This window comes from Rattus rattus, chromosome 7, assembly GCF_011064425.1.
Source record: "Rattus rattus isolate New Zealand chromosome 7, Rrattus_CSIRO_v1, whole genome shotgun sequence".
Classification (NCBI taxonomy): Eukaryota; Metazoa; Chordata; class Mammalia; order Rodentia; family Muridae; genus Rattus; species Rattus rattus.
Window position 1 is genome coordinate 50087412 of NC_046160.1, and position 24522 is coordinate 50111933.

Sequence of the window (24522 nt, forward strand, 5' to 3'; positions counted from 1 at the left end):
TCAATAGGAAGCAAAATTATTTGGAGGCAACGAGATGATTTAACAGGAAATACCAAGGATACTCGGTGAAGCCAAGGCCATGGAGGGCCCTCTCAAAAGACTGATTACAAGGTAACCATCCTTCAACCAGAGTCTTTGGAAATGAAGGAAACACAATCAATAGATCATATATTTAAATACTTGGAAGGAAATGTGGCTCTCCAGTACCCTTATGTATGCCTAGAAACATTTTGAAATATTTCTAATGCACAAAAAGTTGAATCTATGACTACAATGTTATCTGCCAACTCAGAAATTAATGTGTCAGTGCCACAATCGTTTTTGAAAATTTGATACATTACAAATAATTAAGAATTTTTCAAGTAAAAAAAGAGCATAGACTGTCCCTCCCTTGTTTAAACATATATTCCTTATGTCATTATAATCTTCCTGTTCAATGTAAATTAATAGCAACAAAACTAAAGCTAGAAACCTTCTATCACCCTAAAAAGTATACTAAAAATGAAATTCAACTATATTTTGCATTTCTCTTAGCATTTCAGCTATTCTAAATATAGGACTTTTGTAGTTTTTCTAATTCTGTTATTTATTTACTTTACACCCTTACCATAGCTTACCATATGTTCTCTCCTCCCACTCTCTCCTTCACCCCTCCCCTGTTCCCATCCACTCCTCCCTGCATTCTCCTCAGAAAAGGGGAGGCTTCCCTTGGATATCAACTAGCCTGGGCATACCAAGTTGCAGGAAGGGCATTTTCCTCTGTAGAGGCTAGACAGGAAACCCAGTAGGAGAAAGGGAACAAAGGCAGGCAATGTAGTCAGATACAGCCTCTTCCTCAAATTCTCCTCCATCTTTACCCCTGTACATTTTGTAGGCAGCACAAATTCTAGGTCTAAGGTTTTGTCACTGTGATGGTCTTCCTATCCCTCCATTGGACATCTTGCCTGGTTACAAGAAATGGCTGGTTCAGGCTCCATATCCCCATTGCTAGGAGTCTTAGCTAGGATCACCCTCATAGATTCCTAGGAGTTTCCATTGCCTAAACTAGAGATAACCTCCAATCCAGCTGTCTCTCCCAGTACTCTCTCCCTCAGCTCTTCCCTGTCCTCATCTCTCCTGCTCCTATCCCCTCCTCCTCCCCCTCCATCCCTGTACCCACCCTCCATCAACACCAAGTTTTCTCAGTGAGCTAAATACAGAACTTTTACTTATGAATCACTCATTGTCAGGAAAAATTTTCCAGTTTCCATAATTCTGAGTCTTAAAAGAAATAAGTTTAAAATACAACTCTTACAGGGGTCAGGATTGATTCCCCATCTCTAGGTATCTTACTTCATTTTTCTTAAGTAACAGTGCTTTACAGCATCTACCACAAAGTCATTTTAGTTTGTTTTCAATTGCACATTGTTAACACCACGTGATTTCCTAGTTTTACATTCTATTCCAAAATTATGAAAAATAATGCATAATTATTTTATACAGGTTGTATAGCAATTTTGTTAAGTTTGTAAGCTTTGCTCTCTCTCTCTCTCTCTCTCTATATATATATATATATATATCCTGACTAAAGTCTTTTCTTCTTTCAAAATCATAATTGTGTCTAATAATTTTAAATAAAATCTTAAATTCTAATTAAGTCCTTCATATTCATAATAGCTAAACTATTTGAGGTAAGGACTGTTTTTTTTTTTTTGTTTTTTTTTTTTTTTTTATTCTCTAGAGAACTGCATAAGGCTGATGTTATTCTGAAATGTTCAGAATTTGTAAGTAGAGTCACTGTTTCCAATTATTAGAGTTCATAAGCTCTATTCTGTATCAGTTTAATGCACTGTATTTGTCTTAAATTCATATGACTGTCAGCAAAGAGTGTCTACAACGGCTAGAATGTCCTCAGGAACCTAATGTTCTTTTCTCATTTGGTGATAATTACTTAAGCCTTTAGTACTTGTCTTGATTTAGTTTGCCAATATACTAATCATTATATTAGCATTTTCCAAGAAAAGTATTTGTTACTAAAGTGCTATGCAACAATATATGTGTATAAGCCTAATCCATCACCCACTTAACACACAGTTATCTGGACGGGAAGAGAAGGACTCATGTGGGAATAATAAAGTAAATATAGCAAAAAATTAGCCTGTGGTGGATTTGTGAAACCAGGTAAAAGCATGGAAGTTACCTGTGAGGTTCTTGCACCCTGTAATCTTGAAAGTATTTTAGAACTAAAAAGCATTCTCCCTTTCTAAAACAAAGAAAAATAGACTAAAAGAAATTTAAAAACTCCCATCCTTGCACACTAAAGATTATGAGAGCAAAACCTGAGTGAGGATGATCTAGATTCAAGGCCAAGCAATAGTGATAAATGGCTGTGCTTTCTGGGTGGTCAGCTCAAATAATAAAATTTCCCATTTGTATATCATAGCATACAGTGGTCTGAGGCAGAACAGCTGTGTTCTTATGCTTTCTACTGACCACATGTATATATCATCTATTAACACTGACTATTTCTCAATCTGTTCTACTCCAAGACCAGACAATCAAAAATCCCAATCCAGCAATTCTAACTTAATGCCTCTGCCTGGGTGACTACCCTTTTCTACTCCCTATTCTTCAAATGCACAGATTTAAACCACTCAACAAGTTTCTAGCCTGCATTTTGTGAAGTTGTAAAAGCGATCTGATGCATAGCCAGATTGGAATCTCTGCTTAGCTGACACTAACTTTGTATAATTTGGGGATCATAAAAGCTTCCCTCCTTAAAAAAGTATGCTAATTACCTACCATAGCTGATTAGCTCCCCTCAAGCAGTGTAACTCTTTTGAGGTAACGTTTCAGTTTTCTTTAATCTTTTTCCATAGTGTGGCAATTGGAGGATTGTGAGTTTAGAAAGACAATACGTGGTGAGCCACCCATGCACTGAGTCGTTCTACTTCTGGTATAAAACTATTTAAAAAAAAAAAAACCCAACCCCAGCCAACCAGTAGTTTTATCTGCATGTCTCACCAAGGTTTACAGTTCAGCAATACTCTAATTTTGAATAGTCTAAAGATAAGATAGAAAAGTAATTAACATGTTTAACAATTATAGGGAATGGACACTGGACAAACATTTAATAACCAAGTTTTATACAAATTCAATTCCATAACTAAGATGCCTCTGGAAGTCTTAAGTCATACCCTGGCAAAGTGTCACAACAATGAATTGAAAGATAACACTAAAGATCAATTTTTATGGAAGCTCAAGCAAAGATTCTTCTACTGAGCAAATGGGAATATATATATTTAAAACCCTCTGCCTCATTACTGAAATACTGATATTATTAGCATTTACTTCCTGAGATGCTATAGTGCGCATCATTGAATAGAACCATTGAATAACTGTGGGCCATTCTGGTTTTATTATCCCTCTACATCACAAGCAGGGATCACAATGAAATGGGGAGATAGCTCAGTGAGTAAGACCACACACTGTAAAAGCATGAGGGCCTGAGGCTAAGTTCCCAGCACCCACAAAAATTCCAGGCATGGAGTGGCCGAAACAGGAGAATCACCGACTCCATGGTTAGTGACAGACCCATGCCAAAGCTATGTCACAGAAATAAAGCAACAAACAAACAAATAAACAAAAATACCCAAAGCATGATAATCAGGACATTGTAGAATTTCTGGCCTGTGTGCACACAATGGGCATAGGCATATACACATGAACACACACATGCACATACATGCACATGCATGAACACATGCACACACATACATGCCTCCATACACAAATGCACAGAGAAACACCTTTTTAAAAAGTTCTGTATTCATGCCTCTAATATGTCAAAATTAATTAATACAATTAACATATCATGATGCATATCTTTTTCAGAACAAGGACAAAGCCAGTCAGTAAATGTTAGAGGTTATGATTGTGAAGTACCTCTAATCTTGGGAAAATATAAATCTAAATCTGATCCAGTCTCAGGATCTAGTTATATCATCGAAGAAAAAAACAAAACCACATAAGACTGAACAAACATCTATATTCAGATCACCTGTAGGCGAAACAAAAGAAAAATTATTTTCTAAAAGCTTAAAAGGGTACAGTAACTTATAGGCAACAGAAGCGTGCATATTGCACACTTCGAAACCAGGAAAAGCAGAGCTCTTTATTGACAGAAACTTACAAGTTCATCTTGGCTGGGTTAACTAAATACAGTACCCCTAATTATAATTGTTGGTTTAAGAGTTAAAATGCCTTTCTTTAATCTCGCTGGCCTCAAATTCACTGATAATTTTTCCCTAAACTAATAAGTGGGTAAGTAAAAACCCACAGGCTGCTCCTAAACTGATTTCTAGTCAAGTCCTCCATAATGTGATTTTTTTTTTTTATAAATCAAAGGGATTGTATATTGAATATCAAATAAAGATGGTCTGTAAGTGAAAAGTCAAGAAACGTTTATAAGATACATTAGGAGAATTTAAAGTGTTTTTTATTTAAAAAGAAATACTCAAAGTGCGATAAGAAAATGGGCAGAAAACAAACACAGTGGTGCAGGGTTATAATTCTGACTCTTGGAAAGCAGAGGTGAAAAGTGCCATGAATTCAGAGATGTCTGGGCTACATAGATCGGCCAGGGCGATGTGGCAAGAAGCCACCTCAAAAAAAAAAAAAATGTGATTCAAAAACAAAAATCCAGGAATAGTGTCATGTGCCTGTGTTCACAGCACATGGGAGTCTGACGCCGAAGGATTACACACTCAAAGTTATAAAATGAGAACATTCACAGGTATCTATATATAGCTATAAAGGAAGGGGCACTGAGGAAACCGTTATAAGTTTGAATGACTTCTACTTCTAAATACAATGTGGGTCTGGACTGTGTAACTATTTGGGGGAAACAACAACCTGAATACAGTCCTCTTTCCCACTCTACCTCTACTCATTCAGGAAGTAGCTTGTGCTGGGGAAATGGCAGAGTCAGAAAAGTGTTTATCACATGAGCCTAGATTTTTAGGCCCTCCTTCCCCACCCGCACCCCCTGCCACACACACAGTCCTGGAAGGAAAAGAGACAGAAACAGGTGGATCCCTGATATTGGCTCACCAGCCAGTCTTATCAACTAGTGAGCTGAATGTTCAGGGAGAGACCTACCTAAAAATATACAGTAGAATGCAACTGAGGAAATGCTAAGTATTAACTTCTGAATTATACAACAAGCTATTTGTCAATTTGAATACATTTTTTTCAGTTCTAAAATTATTATTAGATTCCTTATATTTCTTTTTGTTTGTTTGTTTGTTTGTTTGGGGGGGTTGGCTTTTTTTTATCTTTATTAACTTGAGTATTTCTTATTTACATTTTGATTGTTAGTCCCCTTCCAGTTTCGGGCCAACATCTCCTAACCCTCCCCACCCCTTCTATATGGGCTTCCCTCCCATCCTCCCCCATTATCACCCTCCCCCAACAATCACTTTCACTGGGTGTTCAGTCTTGGCAGGACCCAGGGCTTCCCCTCCACTGGTGCTCTTACTATTCATTGCTACCTATGAGGTTAGAGCCCAGGGTCAGTCCATGCATAGTCTTTGGGTAGTGGCTTAGTACCTGGAAGCTCTGGTTGGTTGGCATTGTTGTTCATATGGGGTCTCGAGCCCCTTCAAGCTCTTTTAGTCCTTTCTCTGATTCCTTCAACAGGGGTCCCGTTCTCAGTTCAGTGGTTTGCTGCTGGCATTCGCCTATGTATTTGCTGTATTCTGGCTGTGTCTCTCAGGAGAGATCTACATCCGGTTCCTGTCAGCCTGCACTTCTTTGCTTCACCCATCTTATCTAGTTTGGTGGCTGTATATGTATGGGCCACATGTGGGGCAGGCTCTGAATGGGTGTTCCTTCTGCCTCTGTTCTAAACTTTGCCTCCCTTTTCCCTGCCAAGGGTATTCTTGTTCCCCTTTTAAAGAAGGAGTGAAGCATTCACATTTGGCTAAGTCAACTGTTTAAATAAATTGACTTAATTATTTAAAAAAAAAGATTCCTTATATTTCTACTATCTTTAAGATTGGTTCCATATTTCAAGAGGATGGATTAGTTTAGCACTTCCTTAATTGGTGCTTTAAAATATTTACAAGATAATTAAGGGAATAGAGTAAATTCCACCGGTCTTTTTCTTTGCTCATTCTTGAACACTTTTTCCTCTAACCAGTCTTGTGTCACTGGTGGCCATGACAAGAACTGCAACTGAGTGGAAACAGTAGACCCAAAATTATCTCATTTCCCACTGCTCAGGAGAGTACTGTACTGTTCTTCTTCCTCTCCTGTTGCTAAGTTCTGGGCATAAGCAGAGTCACCAGAAATATGATGGAGTGCAACAAGCTCTCATTTTTCCAGGAGAATGTTGAAAGGGGAGAAGAGACAGGAGGGGACAGTGGTTCCCAGGTGTACCTTTAGAGCTGTCCATAAATTATTAGACCAAATATATCATGCTGTAGACTCTTAGAGTGGGGCTGAGTGACAAACAACATACTTGATAGGCCACTGAGCAACACCACAGGCCACTGATCCATACAAAACCAAAGATGCATTGAGAAATGCAAAGGATACTGGAAACAACACAAGGGGGTTAAAATGGGAGATGTGAGAAACTGTGAATTTTCTACTGAAACACTAATAATTTGAACAGGACCCAAAGTTTTACAGCAGACTATAACAGGACAGTATCTTATATTCAGAATATTTAACATAAACAAGGTTGCTTGGTATCCAGGGAACTGGGAAAGTTTCAACTCCATGGGTAAAGACAGTCAGTCTAGGTAATTTTGCTGGACTCACACATATATGTTGCTAACAAATATTTTAAAGCACCAATTAAGGAAGTGCTATACTAATCAATGTTCATGAAATATGACTGTCACATGTGGTGTTCTCTTAGGAAGGTTTAACTCAGGTGCTATTGCAACAAAAATCTTTCATGAACAAGAGAGGCATGGGCAATAATTCTAAAAGTTTCTGAAGGACTAAAATTTAATTTGTGATACCTTATTTTTCTTCAGATAAATAAAGTCAAACACTAACACCACCCAGTTCCACAAACAGGAGAATTCAGGCTACACAGTCACTTTTCTGTGATACCTCAAGTTCATTCTACCAGGTCTCCTTTTCCCCTGGATTGGCCTCTCATATCAAAGTTTTAGAGCTCATGAGTAGATAAGAACTGTGTTTAATCCACAGGTAGTTATTTCTACAAGATGTTTGGCACCTGAAGCTTTAATCCATCCAATGTAAGAGCAGTATCTTTCATCTACTGTTGAGGTCTGTGACCCAGAGTCCAATTTGAGGATCTAATTTCCATCCCTCAAAGATGAAGAGTGATATTAAACAGACTCAATAGTGAGGAACAGTGAGGAGTGCATGCCTATGGTGCCAGCACATGATGTCAAAGCCAGCCTGGGTTCCATGAGAAGAAGGCCTTTTATGCAAAGAGAAAAGAAGAAAAGGAAGAGTGGTCCTTCTGAGCCTGGGTACCCTTCTTAGTTACATCTGAAAGTTCTTTATCATGAGGCCTGGGAAGGCTATGGTAGAATGAAGGAGGAAGGCAGGCAGCAAACAACGGAAAAATAACCAACAAGCCATGACTACAAGAAACCAGTCAATAAACTCTTGCAAGAACACTAAATACACAGCAGAGCCTCTGTGAGGAAAGCTATGCTGACCTGTGAGCATTGCAACTGGAAGACAATCACATGAAGGTACATATTTTATAAAAGATGTCATATCTAATCAGATCTTACCACATTTAACATGAGTCACAAGGTACCAGAATGAAATTTCCTACCTTAGAACTGAGCACAATCAATGGGCATGTGGTGTCTTGTCTTGACACAGATTAATGTGGAAGCCACATACATGCTTTACAATGCTCTCATAGCATATATATTTGTTTCCCTTTAAGGATATGGGCATTGCCAAATCAGAAAAATACATTTGAAAAATATTCTCTTTTAAAATTCAAGAAATGTCTGGGCACTTATAAAAGGTGTCGTTACTTTGAGCAAAAGTGACATAGTTGGGTTTGGGGCATTCTGTAATAGCTAATCTAGAGAGACACATAGGTGGCTGGCTTCTGTCTGTTATGACTTTACTTGATGCTCAGTGGCTTACTGTGACCTTTGACATATTGAAAATGACAGATTCCTTGCCTGTACTTGCACTGACATTCGCTGATGACAAATTCAGACAATTAGAAGATTAAACAACCAAGCAAACTATACTTTCTCTAATCTTGACCCACATATTTCACTCTCTAATTTACATCTTTCTTAACAATAAAATGCCTGGGAAACAAAGCTCCTTCTAAATTGCGTTACGGCCTTCTCATTCTTCCTGAGGAAAGCTTGACGCAAATGCTCTTGACGCAAATGTTCACACACACACACACAAGATACCATCACAGCACTGTTTCCATGCGGGTAAGGAACAAAAACTATTATGTACAAAGAAGTCTTGGTATTAATGGGAGAAATGTGGAAAATTAAGTATCAGTCAAAAGTCAGAGACATCAAAAAGCAAGGTTTCTGAGTAAATCTTAGCTGTCACTTGGCATTGTCCGAAGAAACATGTTCAATATAAAAGGCACCATCTCCAAGAGTTTAACAAGAAAGCCCTGACAAGGACAGGCCACAGACAGACAGGGGTCCAATTGCACCCGGTGGAAACCTGACTTTCCCTGGCTCATCTTTTTAACTACATTCAAAAGTTTCAAAAGAATTTTGCACTTTAAAAAAAAATCACAATGCTAAGTAAATGCTAAAAGACCCTTACGAAACGAAACCATCCGTTTTTCCATGTGCATAAGACGCCAAAGCCAACACAGTAAGTTCTGTTTCCATAATGCTGAACTAACCTTGTCCGTGTGCAATTTATCTTATTCTTTCCAGTCGGAGCCGATTTAAAAGCATCACTACACCCTTTCATGCATGTGCACAAAGGAATTCAAACACTGTCCTGTCAGCAGAGTTGTTAAACCATGTGGAGAAGAAATAAAGTATAAGGATACAGATTTAGTCTTCTTAATACAGTGAAAGAAAGGCACCTGTACATTGATGTTTAAAACTGGGAGGTGGAGATGCCATTTTCCAAATAAAATGAAGATTTATTAGCCAGTAAAATATCAGGCAAATCAATTGTCCTTTTAGTAAGACAAAGGGAAAACAATACACAAGAAAAAGACACAGATCTTTATATGAGTTAATATTAACTAATTCTAACTAAAAGCAGCCTTAAATCATTCTCAGTTTTAACTTCTTTTTTCCACTTTTTACATAAAGCATCAAATAAAAAGAGGCACCAGGAGCCATTTTTATAGCATAAGTTGACTCAAGTTTGTACAATTATAACCAGAAAGAATAAAATGAATTTTTATAACACCCTTTAATCACAAAACTGAATGTATTATAAGGTTTGCTAAAGGGCCATATTGAAAAAATAAATACATTCTTTTAAAGAAGAAATTCCATAGGGACTCTTTTCTTAGAAAACTTTTAGAATATTGACCCTTTTGCCAAGATATGGTCAGCATATTAAATTAAGTGAGGTTTGAGACTGTTTGTATGGCTTGTGTACATCTAGATAAAGTATGCTAGGCCTGGAGTCTGTAACCACTTTAACATCTTTGGGGTTTGTCTGAACTTGCAGAACAGGCTTGGGTGGGCTCAACCAGTTTGTGGAAGGGGTGGAAAAATACAGTCCTCCTTTGTTCAGTGGATGTTTACAAACGTATCAGTCAGCCTAGGGTTTTGTTGTACTAATTAATCACAAGACTCTGAAAAGATTGTTTTCCTTTTCATTCAGAATAAAGCTGGAAAGAGTTAAACATTAAATAACATGGACCAAATTAAATGTGCTACCTTAGGAAAAAGAAATGTGGGGGTTGTTTTGTTTTATGTAAGGATAACAGTAATTTGTAATTAACTGCATTTTAGCACAGACTCCATGAAAGACAGCCATCAGGATAGCACTCCACAGCTTTTCTACTCACCGTGGCACACTGTAAGGAGGAACCCATGTAGGCAAATGTGCTGAGTTAAATCAAGTTAAAAATCAGCAGAAGATGAGAATTAGATGGGGAATTTTATTTCTATTTGGAGATTCAATTCATACATCATCTTGCCAGAAATTAATGACCTAAGTTAAATGTTACTGAAATAAGATTTTGTTTTCCTGGCAGTGAGATTTCCATACTAAACTTAAGATGTTGACTTGATCGTATGTTCCTATGGACCAAATATTTTATTTATATAACCACATCTAGTATTCCAATAAGAAGTGAATTTGCCAGTACAAAGTGTTCTTACATCTGACATAAGATTGTGTTATTTATCCTAGCAAAGTTTTATAGTGTGAAAAATACTAAGTGAACAAGAAAATAGTCACATCAAACCACTTGATCCCCATTCAAGGAGAGAACAGCTGAATATACCAAATTACAGAATACACAGCATACATATTACAGCATATAAAAAGTTACAAGTGTTACCCTAAAATAGGTAGGTGCTATTTACAAAGACCAGATTCATAAAAATAAAAAATAGAAAGCCTTAACAGTACATAAATAATCATTTAAATTATTTTTCGGTCATTCCATTTTTATGCTTATTCTATCCCTGGACATGTCTAGAAATTTATAAGTTAGTTGTGATCCATTTTTTGGAAAATGTGTGATGCTATCAGCAAGTACTTTCTCAAAAAACTACTAGAAAGCAAGACCTTTATCCTCCGGAAGTTCTGCTAACAACATGGTACTGGACCAAAGGAATGAAGGCTGGACGAGTGGTCTGTAGAAACTGCCTGGATGTCCACTGAGAGAGCTTTTGGATCCAAGATTGTTACCTCTCTAGTTGGCAGCATGAGCCTGAGAGGGTAGAGTCTAAAACTTTGACAGACTAAAGTCTAATGTAATGGCCATTTTTTTTCAGATCCTGAAACAACTTATATTCTGAGGGCACTCTGAAGGTTAAACAAGGTCATGTGAGCAAAGTTCTCTTGAGTTCAAGTGGTATACAGTTATAAGGGCAAGGTCACAGGAGCTTAGGCTATATACAGTCATGAGGACAACTTGTGCTTGGAAGCATCACTCTGAATAATAGTGGGTAAGATCATGGGTAATCTAAAGTAAACCCACTCCTATTATTACACCTAAGGGGGACTCGAAAGCACATTCCACAAACAAACCTATGTTATAGAGAAGCAGGTTACAAGACTTTTGCCTTTTTTACTTGGAGTTTGAACACAAGCTCAGAACTCTCCTCAGACAGCTTGATTCATGGACCATGTTCTGACACAAGATCAACTCTCATGCTCAGAAAATGCATCTGCATGGTTGGGAGTAAAAAAGAAGACATGACCCTAAAAACAACTTGGCCTATTGATAAGGCATATCTGTATTCCAATTATGGATCATATTCTTTCCAATTTTGAGACCCAGATGAATGTGCCTCTATCCCATTTCCCTACCCTGAAAATGGGAGCAATAATATCTACTGTACATTAATATTATTATAAAGAATAAATGACTTAAGACGCTGGTGTGAGTGCTCTATGCCCTCGAACAACATAGTTCTACATTACAGAGGTATTTAATGACATAGGGATGGATAGACAGATAGATTGAATCAAGATATATATCTTTACAAGCAGAAAGGCAGTACTGTGGGAAGGGAAAGCCATCTATTCCTAAAGTATAAATCTTCAAGGAAGAAGAGAACATGCCTGTATATGTTGTTAAAATGATTAAACCCAAAGCAATATCAGCAGATAGCCAAGAAACAAAACAGGAGATATTCCTTCCATGTTTATTGAACCATGACTCTGAAGAATGTTCAAATCATGTTGACCTTGTGAGCAACACTGAATCCACTAAGATCTTAAAATAAAAAGATTTATTTTGTTATATGATTTCATGATAAAATGAGTGCTGAACTTTAACTAGAAACCTTGAGCATAAACATGTATGCATGACATGAGTCACCCTGTGATGGATCAAATTCCAATGTTGATGTATCCTAATAAATGAAAGGTTTTTAGGGAGCCTGGACAAAAGGTAGACAATACTTCTCTGAGAAGACATGGGTATTTAATGAAAATTTCAGTGTCCAAGCACAGGATACCACCCTATGACTTAGAACTCTGAGAATCATAACACTACCTAAGTCGCTGATTTGGGGAGAAAAAGAGCTATAGTTAAAATGCTCCAAATAGTGCTCAACAGAAAGCTAGAGTCTAATATATGCTAGGAATTAGTGCTTACAAGTATATTGTGAGGTCAGCCTGTGGTCCCATCTACTTAAGGGGCTAAACAGGAAGGAAGATCACAAGCTAAGGACAGCCTTGACAACTTACACCCAATGTTAGAATTAAAGAGATAAAAAGGGGGGAGGGGCTGGGAATATAAGTCTGTGGTAGACCACTTGCCTAACATTTTCAAGGCCACAGTTGCTTGGATTGAATCCCAAGTACAAAATAAATTAAATAAACCACAAAAGAACTTTGACCATTTATTAAAAGTGATTGTTAATTTTACGCAACTATTGAAGGAGAAAGGGCTGTCCACATAGTTGTTAAGCTCTGATTGTATCTGTGAGGGAACTGGAGTTTCTGGGAGAGGTCAGCATTTTAACATGCATACAAAACAAAGGAATTGTCCTCATCAACATAGGGAGAGTAGTATTCAATTTATCCAGGGTCTCACTAGAACAGGAAAACAGAAGAGACAGAAGGGAGAATTCTCCTCCCTCTTTGAAGCTGAAACTCCCATATTTTACATTTGGTCTTAGTTTTAGTCCAAACAATAATGGATATTCTGGTTCTCTGATCTTTGGGGTTTGATGGAAACAATACCACAGACTTTCTTGGGCCGCAAGCTTGCAGATAGTCATGGACCAAGAGGACAGAAAAACAGGGAAGATTGAAAGACATGAAAAGGGAGAATACTTCACTCAGGACTCGGCATGAAGACTCAAGCAGGTGGGAATCAAGCATTCCAGCATAATTAATGGCATGTGCAATGAAGGCTGTTAATGTGGAGATAATATTCATTTATATACAGATACTTAATATTAAAACAGCAATGATACATGCTTCAGGCACAAGCACATACACCCCTGACTATTGCTTTATTCCTCTCTCAGATATTATCTGAGAGTCTCACAAGCAAGACCATTAACTTCTGTTGACAGAGGAAACATCTTAATGTCCCATGCAGTTCTTGTGATCTTGGGTTTTATGGTACCAAATGAAATTTGTTCTCTATCCTTTTGTCTGCACATCTCAGGAACCACCCAATGACCTCATTTAGATTCCTGGGAATCCTGGGAAGAAGGAGCATTAGAAACCATTGATATCAAATACAAGTGACGCCCACACCCACACTTGGCTTGTGTGCTCTTTCCCTGAGTACACAATTTCTAAATTTCTTTTGTAGCAGAGTCAAGATCTCAAATTCACCTTAGTAGAAAACTTTGAAAGGACCTCTTGGGGCAACAGCAGGGAGTTTCATTGATCTGTGTCTCTGGCTATCCCCCAACCATTGCTAAGACGAATCTCTTCCTGTATATCTATACCTCTATGTGTTGTATTGTTTTTCTGGATAGCCCTAACATATAGCTGGAAAAGGCAGGCTTGCAAATAAATAATTTTAATAGTTTTCTGCAAACCACATTACATTTAATAATTTGTGTGCATGTGTGTGGCAAGAGTACATATAAATGTACAGATAAGTATAGGCCAGACACTGGGTATCATAATCAACTACTTCTCACCGAACATTTTGATATAGGGTCCCTTTGAAAACTTGAGCCCACTGATTCACCTAGGCTGGCTGACCACTGAGCTTCAAGGATCTATCTTCCTTTCTGTCTCACCAGTCCTGGGATTACAGATATATACGACCATACACTACTGTGTCTCACAACCTCAAAAGTCCAAAAATAAAACTCCAAGTTTTCTCCCTCCTGTTTCCTTCAATTATCAGTGTTGGTATCTAGTACAAGTCATGAAGAAGGTAAAGAAATACACATCTGTCATTGGAAGACTGTAGTAAGACTCTAAACTTGAATTGCAGTAGAAATACCTTAGCTATATGTGGCCTATAGGAGACTATAAGGAGCAGCCTGAACCAATGTTTTTTAAATATGACTTACGATGCAATTACCTAGGGTTCTTACCAAGACAGATTCTGATTCATATGGGATTGGGACAAATGACTAAAATCTCAGGGTGTCTAAAAAGCACGTGAATGCTGATCTGACTGCCTAGAGAGTATGGGGGACCCAGAGATGTGTCTCTGTGTAGGCCCAGTCATATCAGAATCTCCTCTAAGGTCCTAGAAGTACATGCCTCAAAGAAGGAAATTTCTTATTTAGTTTCCAGCTAAATCAACTGCTTACACCGAGCCATGTCAGATTACTCTTTCAGAATAAAATAGAACACCTGGAAAATACCATGTTAGAAACTGTTACCTAAACAAGAAAACAATTAACTTAAAATATTTGTTTTTACATGTCTGCTGGCTCTGATAATATGTGGGGAAAGTATTACAACATGGAAAATCAGCAGTTGAGACAGGAATCTCCTTGCTGCTCTTACGGCCCCTCTACCTAAGCAATGCACAGCTTACTTAGAAATACAATCAAACTGAGTTTTCTATGTCTTTGTGTTAAAAAGCATAAACAACCACAGCATGACTTGGCCAACCGCTCACAAAGAAATATTTATACATTGCCTGGCTGATATGTAAATATATGTCAACTTTTTGATTTATGGTTATAGATTAACTATTTACAAGCACAGAAACACAAATTATATGACATTAATGGTTTGAAACAAAATATTCTTGAAGGGAAACAAATCTGAGGGTAACTAAAACACAGTCTCAAAATTAGAGAAGAGCCCAGCTTTCCATATGGGAGGCCAACTGTTTTCCTGCAACTCTAAAATGAAGCTAGGCCAAAGGCTACCCACTCAGCAAAAGACTGAATTTAACAGTTTACCTCTCAGCCAAACTTGAGCATATCATTTTGCCCATAGTCTAATTTGGAAAAAACAATCATCAGCTTCCTGTTGTCTCGAGGACAGAGTGAACACCCCTGGTCTTCCTACTAAAATTGGGTGTTTAAAATGGATGTTCTCAGTCAGAGAAAACTTTATCGCTTGTGACATCTGACAACTTCAAGAGATAATTTTCATGGTCACAGGCATGCTGAAAAGGAGAGGAGAAAGCTTGCTGGCACCTGGGTGGTGTAGCTTGAGGACCACTAAACGAAGCACGGAACCTTCCTGAAATCCAAGGACCTTCTATCCTACACAGCTTGAGAACCCTGACTTCAACCAAAGAGACTACAGAACACAGAGAGGATTCCTTTCTGTGCACTGATTACATTCCCAGCATAGTAATAAATACTGGCCAGTTGTTAAATATACTATGTGGGACCTAAGGGCTACCTAGTGATGCAAAGCAGACATTGTTCCCATATACATGATCACTCTCCTTGAAAAAGTATATAATGCAGGCATTGTCAGAAAAAAATACGTTTGTTTTTATTTTGTTTGTTTGTTTGAAAACTCATCTATTCCAAATTCTCTAAGTTGTACAAACTGTCATATGGAAGACTCTGACAGGTCAGTGCAGAGGGGCAGGGACAACCTTCTAAGCATTAAATAAGATTTATTGAAATATCAGTTTCTACTGTTGCCTTTACAATTGAACTGATGGTCCATACTTAATAGGTTGAAGTCTTTCTTTCATAGAAATTAAAATCAATGTGGCCTAATAAGTGGTATTTCACAAGCAGGAAGCAAAATAAAATGCAATTTTCAAAACACGAATCAGAGAGCTCCGTGGCCTCCAGCCATCTGTCCTCCTAAAACGGCAGGGATTTAACTGTCCTGAGAAATCCTCAGTGGCCTCACATCTGACACTCAGGAGCCGGCAGTCACAAGGTCGAACTTACCCTTAATCATGGCTTCAGCTGCACACAGGTCCTGTTTGTAGGTCACCTAAAGGACAGATAAACCTCATTAGACTCAACAGAGCAGGCAGGAATGTGAGAGCAATAAAACAAAGCCCCAAGGAAATTCTTCCCTCCCTCTGGAGAAACTGTGCACACAACACAAGCAATTTCCAAAGGAAAGAGGCATTAGACATTCACAGTAAATCAAATTCAATTTCAACAAATTATGAAGATCCGAGTGTTATATCTTTTAATAAGTTGTGATAGCATTTAGCAGTGGTTACTGAAATATGATTACTATGACCCAGGTTTTATAGTCAAAGCATTCAAACAGAAGTATGCACACCACGGTTTTATAAGGTTTCACATTGGCAAAGAAAGAGGTGAGGAAGAAAAGGGGAAGGGGGGGAAGAGAGGGGCTGGAAGAGCTGGGGGAGGAAAAGCCTGTCCATCCATATAACAAAAGCTAACTAGCTCTATTCTAAGCTGAAATTCTCAAAGACCAGTGTACATTTAAAGGGACTTCCTGATTGGGACGGTCTTTGTGAAACAGGTTAGTTGCACCTTGTGAAATTTTTCTTAAAACACAGCCCCTATAAAAAGATTCTAGGGCTGGAGAGATGGCTCAGTGGTTAAGAGCACTGATTGCTCTTCCAGAGGTCCTGAGTTCAATTCCCAGCAACCACATGGTGGCTCACAACCATCTGTAATGAAATCCGACGCCCTCTTCCCGTGTGTCTGAAGACAGCTACAGTGTACTTATATATGAAATAAATAAATCTTTTTTTAAAAAAAAAGAATCTATAGGGTACCACAGTGTGCCTAAGGACAATGACACACTTTCCCTAATAGCAAACAACTTGCTCATAATTGCACCCTGCCTGTTGTAAAGTCACCTGCCATGGTATGCATATCTGGTCTATGGCGGATCCTTCCCCAAGGGTATCCAGTAAGTTAAGATACAGAACACCTACAAATTACCATTTTGTGCCATGGAACTAGAACTCACAGTGAACAATAAAACAGCGTCAAGTCAGCACAATAAAGTTCAATGGGACCATCATTCAAATGACCAGTTGATTAACAATGTCAATGGCTTCAACCTGGTTTTATCAAATGTTCACCTAACTAGTCCCTTTCCAGACTGTGAGGTTGGTTTTTTTTTTTTCTTTTTTCTTTCTTTTTTTTTTCTCTTTTTTTTCCTCTAAATGATCTCCTCCATGGATTTGTACAGATGTATTATTTAGCTCAAGTAGACCAGGCCCCCTTCTATAAATTACCTTCCTCTGCTAGGCCTTTATCCTAGCAGGTAAGTTTGATGATGTCATACTCTTTTGAGCTGCATTAACAGCAAACCCAAAAGACAGACGGAAGTCTACTGGACCAGTTAACTAGTCTATTAGAACAAAAGTGGCATTACTATGCTGTCTCTAAAGAAAGTACAACACATTGTTCTCTGTGACTCTCAGTACTGCAATTCTGTCCACAGTGCATTTCTGTGGTTTACAAAACAAGAACAAGCTCATTCTACGATTTGCTAACTGTGATATACCTGATTCCAATAAGTGTCTACAAAAAGTGTTATACGGTGTTCTTGCCCCTCAGACCACTAGAAGCAGAGAAAGGGCAGGAGTCAGTGGAAACTTTCACCTCTAGGGATGACCTCTTAGTCAAGAACTTCCTGTCAAACAGAATAAACCTAGTTTTGAACTCTTTCTTAGATTAACTACATATCTGAATCTCGAATTAATTTATATTTGCAATTAAAATAAGAAAAAATTGTATAGACATTGTTTTATAGCTTAAACTCTAGTCAGAAATCAAGAGGATGCCTAGCTAACTATTCATTTTCTATTTTCTCCTGCTTTGAATGGTAAACTACATTCTAAGTTCAAATTAATATTAATACTGGACACTTGAAACTCATGTAAATTTATTACCAAATACTAAATTAGCTTTCAGAATTCTTAAAACTTCAAGCACTGCAATTCCTTATGAATAAAATACATGTTTTTCACTTAATAGTGATATCCACAAACTAGATTTTAAAGTCTGTTGAGTTTATTTCTACTGTTTCCATCATATACGTTATAGATGCCAACACAAAAATGGATGACTTTCTTACTTACATTAACATATACTATGTGTTTAGGGACAGCTTTAAAGCCAGACATAGTGGCACTCACCTAGAACCTCAGCAATTGGAGACTGAAGCAGGAGGAGGATGATTCAAGGCCATATTAATCTATATGGTGATTTGAGGCTTGTCTGAGCTATGAGTTACGTAGCCAGATACTAGCTGGGAGTTGGGGGGATAATCTGGTTTTTCCTAAATAAAACAGCGAATGCACTTCAAAGGAAATATTACTGTAAACTGTCATGATTTTGAAATGACACGTTATTCGCTTCACTGACTTTTAAAAACTGAGTTGTCCTTTCCTTCTTTTTAATTTACAGGAGCATTGTAACAATCAGTTCTGAAGTTGCCGCTCAGCTCTTCTCGGCCTTGTGGGGAAGATCAGTGTTGACGCTGAGTTTCTTCTGTCAGCACGCTCTGTACTTTCCCTTTGACCTTGCACAATACCCAACCATTGAAAAGAATTACTCTTACAAACCCTGGAGTGGTGGACTAATATGTTGGCATTTTCCTCATGGACTGGTTTTCAACCTATGCTCAGTGGAGCCCCTGGAGCCCTGTGGACGTCAGTGAGGACGGTCTGTCTGTACAGGGAGATTGGGGCGAGGCTGCTGCCATTCACCTGGTAGAGCTCAGTCATGTCTCCTTTTCACGGTCTGTCTGTGCAGTGACTCCCCTGAGTCACGTGGTTAGCTGAGGAACCATCAACAGAGGAGAAACCTGACATTTATAGAAAATTATTCTCTCAGGCAGAGGCCAAATTGCCCTCACCTGGGAATACTACACTTACATTGCTCGTTTTATAGCTTAAGGCACAAGAGACCTTTCTGAACCGAACCAAGCCACAGTGGCCCCTACTTTCCTTGAGTTAAGAGTATACTACACTCGAAGCTCCCACACACCAACCTCATAGGATAACAGGGACATAGCCTAAAAGACCTATTAACTAAAAGATACAGAATATTTATTAGACACAGATGTCAAGTCCAATGTGAATCCGGAAATGACAGTTTTGGCCTAGCTCTATCTAGACGACAGAGGAACTGCTGCTGCTCACTCTGAGCTCTCCTCAGGTTTCCATCTTCCAGGAAGAGCCATTTTCCTATTGGCGTGTACCCATAGTGCACACGCCACAGGCCTGAAGAGCCGCTTCCCTACCCTGCGGCTACAAGTTTTTCTTTATAATGCAGGAAGCTTTTCCCCTTCCTCTACTCTTCTCTACTTCTAGAGAGATATCCCAGACCATGACCAGTCTGTCCCTCTTGGGGCTAGCCCAGAAAGGTAGCCATGGCTGTGTGAACGACCCCAAAGACTTCTGGCTATTGACTCTCTCCTATCTACCATAAAAACCTTCCCAACCATGGATTGACCATTTTGACAAATTCTCTACACCTTGCTTACAGTGGGTATTTTTGAACTTCATTTCCATTTTGTCAGTTGGGAACATTGAAAAAATATTCTTTTTCCTAAACTGGGAAAACTGCATGGAAACCTCCCACAGTGGAAATTGTATGGACACACTGAACTGTTGAGGGTGAAGCAGAAATGCTCCGGCTTTGTCTTTCAGGCAAGAGGTCAGAACGAGGGCTCCGCAAAACCTAGTACCAATCGAAAGGAACCTTCCCATCATCCATCTCAGTAATGCTGTGATGACAAATACTCACAGCCTCCTTCTCAGGATGCATTTGAAGAAAATGAAGCAGTTGTTCAATTTCTCCAAAAACTGGTTATAGGTCTCATGCCTTAGAGACATTTTTGACATTTAGAAGCAAGAAGTCTGTTTAACACTGTGTGCAGTTCTGAGAGAATTGGTGGGGTCTAAAAGTATGCCGAGGGAAACATGAGACAGATACTCATTTAGGTTCTTTTTAAATGGGATCAAATTTCACCAAAGCTACTAACTCCCAGCCACTCGTGCACACCAGGAGCATGGACCCCTGTTCTACAGAGGACTTTTCTATACTTGAACATTTAGAGCAAAGAGGAAGCCTGGTCATGAGGGGAGTGTCTTTCACCCTGTATGGTCAAGGTTTTTTATTAAATAAAATTAATAATGCATTCCTCTGACATCAAAGAAGCTAGCACAGGCAGGCTGGCATTAACTCTGAAAGTCTGAGTTTTGCACTTACTTGTGTCCACTTTAAAATAATAACCTCTTCCTCACAGAATTTCAAATGGCCTTTAAAACAGTCCTACTGGTGGTCATCAAGAAACATGTTACCCTGCACATCACTAAAACAGGAGCTCCCTGACTTCCCAGAGCAAGACAAGGCAGACTATTGCCAAGTTCAGAGTCCTCCTCTTGTCTGGCTGTTACGTGGCAGTGAAACACATCTTGATTATGTCTACGTGTGTTTCATTGTATCAGGCTTCTGAATCATATTCTGGGTACTGGGCCCAATTACAACTTTAGCATCTTCAGGAAACTAAGATTATTCACATCTGATGCTTTTGTATTTATTTCCTTACAAATTTATAGAATCACACTGTATAGATCAGGCTGGCCTGGAATTTACTATGTAACCCAGGCATGAGCCAGTGCCAGGCTTCGTAAATATGCTTCGTTGTATTGCTGTTATAGTTGTTGTTGTTTTGGTTTACCTATTAATGCCAGCATATATGAAATTAATCTAACATCAAAACACTAATTACAAAGTACAGATTCCACTAATCAAAAAGTGTATCTCCATTATTGTCCTTTAAATAGCAATTAAGATTCTCACTATGGATATAAGACACTATCCCAAAGTTAAAAGACTATAGACAAACCATTCAATCTCACCCAAAGAGGGGCTCAACACAGGCTATGCAGGTGAGAAAATAGCAAAAAAATAAGACAGGACAGGATGTTGGGGAGATGACCCAGTTTAAGAAGACAGAACAGGGTATGAAGGACACCCAACCTGAGAAGACAGGATGGGATGTTGGAGGATACTAAGCCTTAGAAGACAGAGCAGGATGTGGGAAGGATACTCAATCTGAGAAGACAAGACAGAATATGGGGAGGCTATCCAGTCTAAAAAGACAGGGTGACATGTTGGGAGGGCACCCAGCCAAAGAAGATAGGACAGGACGTTGGGAAGATACCCAGTCTAAGAAGACAGGATAGAATGCTGAAGGATACCCAGACTCAGACAATAGCAATATTACATTTTGACTATTATGTCTAAATGCAGAAGAAATGCATACCTAAAGAACTGGACAGTGGTATAGATACAATGTTTTCCAGTCCACTTGTTACCAGCTTTTTCATTATCAGTACCTTTTGATGCATATCTTAAACCAAACAAAACTTGTATGTGGGAGGCCCTAGCTTCTGTGCTGTTGGAGAAATGATTCTTTCGTCCTAATAGCTATCAGTCTGCCAGACCTGGACACAGCATGTGTTTGGGTGCTGCAACAAAGCACTACGAGTAGAACAGCTTAGAAGAATAAGAACCCATCCTCTCATTTCTGGGGGCTACAAGTCTACACCCCAACAGTGTGCAGGTCCCCGTTCCCTCTGAGTTTTTGGAGAAATCGCCTCTAGGCCTCTTCTGAGCTTCTAGTGAACAAAAGCAATACTTCAGATTCCCTTGTCTTGTCAAGTCATCGGTCCATTCCCTGCATTCATCATCGTATGGTATTCTGATAATCATGTCTCTTCTCCTGTTATATAAGGACACCAGTCATGTTAGATTTCCGTCCTACCATACTCCAGTTTGACCTTACCAGAATGTGATTGCATCTTCAGACTCACTTCCCAACTATCTCAGACACAGATATCAGCACTTAGAACATGAACATATGTTTGCCTGACAGAGAATCTAACCCATAAAATATGCAAAATGACTCATCAGTGGAGCTAGTAAGAGCAGGAGAGAAGGCCCAACATGGCACAGAACACATTAAGGGAAGCCTAATCCTATTGTTGCTACAAACAATAAAATGACTATATCACAGGAAAAGAGAGAAAGAATTAGTAAAGTTAAAGATGGGGTGAAATAATAAAGAGCAAAGTGTTCTTATCTTTTATCCACAAACCTAAGTATTTCACAATCTTGATGAAAGCTCAGACAGGAAGAAATTAACCACATCTTCGAATGGGTCAAAAGTGAAGACATGGGGAGCGGGGCGGGGGTGGGGGTGGCTTTCAACACCTTGGAGTTCCACTCTTTTCCCCCTAAAGCCCTCAGACTCAGTTTGGATAGTGAAATGAATTATACAAAGGTACAGATCAGATCCTTAAGAAAATACTTAACTAGTAATTGACAAAATCCTCATGGTTACTGAAGGGTTGAGATAAGGGTTCAAGGGGGACTCAGATAAATTACTATGGAATGGAGAATTTATTAGGAAAGTTATCGATGTCATGGGTAGATAAACAGTTAACCATAGCAAGGCTAGGCCTTGGAGAAGTCAAGGAGCCAGCATCAGAGGTAGCTAGCCTGGTGTGGGCTCACATGGTGGAAGTCTCTTCTTACACCTTTCTGGTGGCGGGGTAGGTTCCCAGTACAAACCTACAGTCAGACACTCCAATTCATACAGCAGGAGGCAGGGATGGGGGAGTAGAGCAGAATGTATGTTCATCACTGCCCCTTTGACACAAACTCACTTCCCATGTGATCTATTCTGGCATCAGTGTCAGCCCATGAGTCACAGACAATGTCTCAGTGGGGTATCTGGTGTGATCTGTGAGAGGGGAAGGTGAATCAGGTATGCAGTGTGGCCTGAACAGGAGCTGGATTTAACATTATTATAGGTATTCTTGTGTGGCCATAAAGTCAGTAGCACACTAATGGTAACAACCATATCTTAGTGGCTTGTGAGATAGAAAGACAACAAACACAGTTAATCTCTGATGGCAACGAGCAAAAACTCTTTACCTGACTTACTGCAAAAGTAAGATCGCAAACACATCACTAGACAGACTCATAAGTGTTTGCAAAGTACATATCAGGAAAGCACATAGGAGACACGAATAGACACCTTGTCACGCAAGGTGACAAATGCCTTTACTCTCAGAACTCAAGAGGCAGAAGCAGGCAAGTCTCTGTGAGTACATAATGAACTCTAAGACAGCCAGAGCTGTATAGTTAGCTGGAATGATTCAGAACTCCCCAGAATGTCACAGATATTACAAGATTTCAACACATTACATATCGTCATTTAAGCAGCTATGCCTATTTTAATCTTTGGAGGCTTGGCCTACAGCACTACTACAGGACTCTTCTAGTTCAACACACTTCTCCATGATGAAGAGAAGGGAAGCATGTTGTACAGCACCTGCCTGGACTGGTGGCCACAGAGGGATGTGTCACAGCCTTTTCTCTAGCAACCACAGGCTTTACCAGAGAAAGCCATGTGCCATTAAAAGGCTTGGGCCTTGCCACAGGAACCAGGAACAGGTCCAGGTATGCCGTGGTTGGAGCTATAGTATTAATGTTTTTAACTTTGTTTAACTGGCTAGAATATCAAGGCTGAAGAAAACGCTGCTGGAGTAGGTAACAGAACTGTAGCTTCAACCCGTCTGAGAAAGCATAAGCTTGCACACAGAAAGCAAGTAAAAAGATGACATTTACAAACACAGGGGCTGAAACAAAATATGTCTAAAGTCCAATGTGGATTTGCTTGAAGCCAAGAAACAGAAACATCCTCACCTGCTGCTGCTCACAAGCACCAGAGAGACTCTCTGGCTTTCAGAGTCCTTTCTCTTACAACTTACAAGTACAGCACACACACTCGCAGCAGCAGAAGAGTCCCCACAGGACGAATTTCTCTTACCTTCCAGAGGTCAGGGGTCCCTTCTACAAGTTTTGCTTTCCTGTGACAGTATTTTAGAGCCAACTGCAAGCACTCTGTTCCAAATTCCAAGTCAAAATCACTACACTGGTGACAAAGAGAAAAAGAAACAGACATGGAAGAATTAACAAACTGTAATACAATTGGTGAAAAAGAAAGCCAAACAAAACAAAGAGCCTTTTATTTTACAAACGAGAAAACACAAAGAAAACACTCTGAGAATGAGGAAACTGGTCAATTATCTCTGATTGTATTGTAGAATAATCAATCCTTCCCGTACCCTAAAAATGAAATAAAACAACAAGGAAAGTTAGAACGTCCCTAGAGATCTGGGCTCCCTTGGGTGTCTCAGGAGCCTGCTCATAACAATTCATTTCTGTTGTTCATACTTGAAAGTAGAGCTGAGGAATTGCCACATCCAAATTCTTCACTCAACAAACACATCTGTAAGTTCCAGATCCCCTTCTTCTACTTATAACAAGGCATGAAAACATCATAGCTATTATTCACTTTAATATTTAGAATATCGAAATATCGTTCTTAAAACATTTATATCTTTATGAACACAGAGATGGTTCCATTTTTCATTGTATAGGAAAACATAAACCTGTCAGATTCAGTAAA

At 39.0% G+C, this 24522-nt stretch overlaps 1 protein-coding gene across 1 annotated transcript in view; it reads right to left on the reverse strand.

Annotated features, from left to right (window-relative positions):
• Crppa (CDP-L-ribitol pyrophosphorylase A) overlaps nt 1-24522 on the reverse strand; it is a 257449-nt gene that overhangs the window by 161920 nt on the left and 71007 nt on the right. The window contains exons 4-5 of the mRNA XM_032907659.1: nt 23881-23985; nt 15981-16026 (exon numbers count right to left, since the gene is read on the reverse strand). Of these exons, the coding sequence (XP_032763550.1) occupies nt 15981-16026; nt 23881-23985 (151 nt within the window). The remainder of the gene's footprint in view (nt 1-15980; nt 16027-23880; nt 23986-24522) is intronic.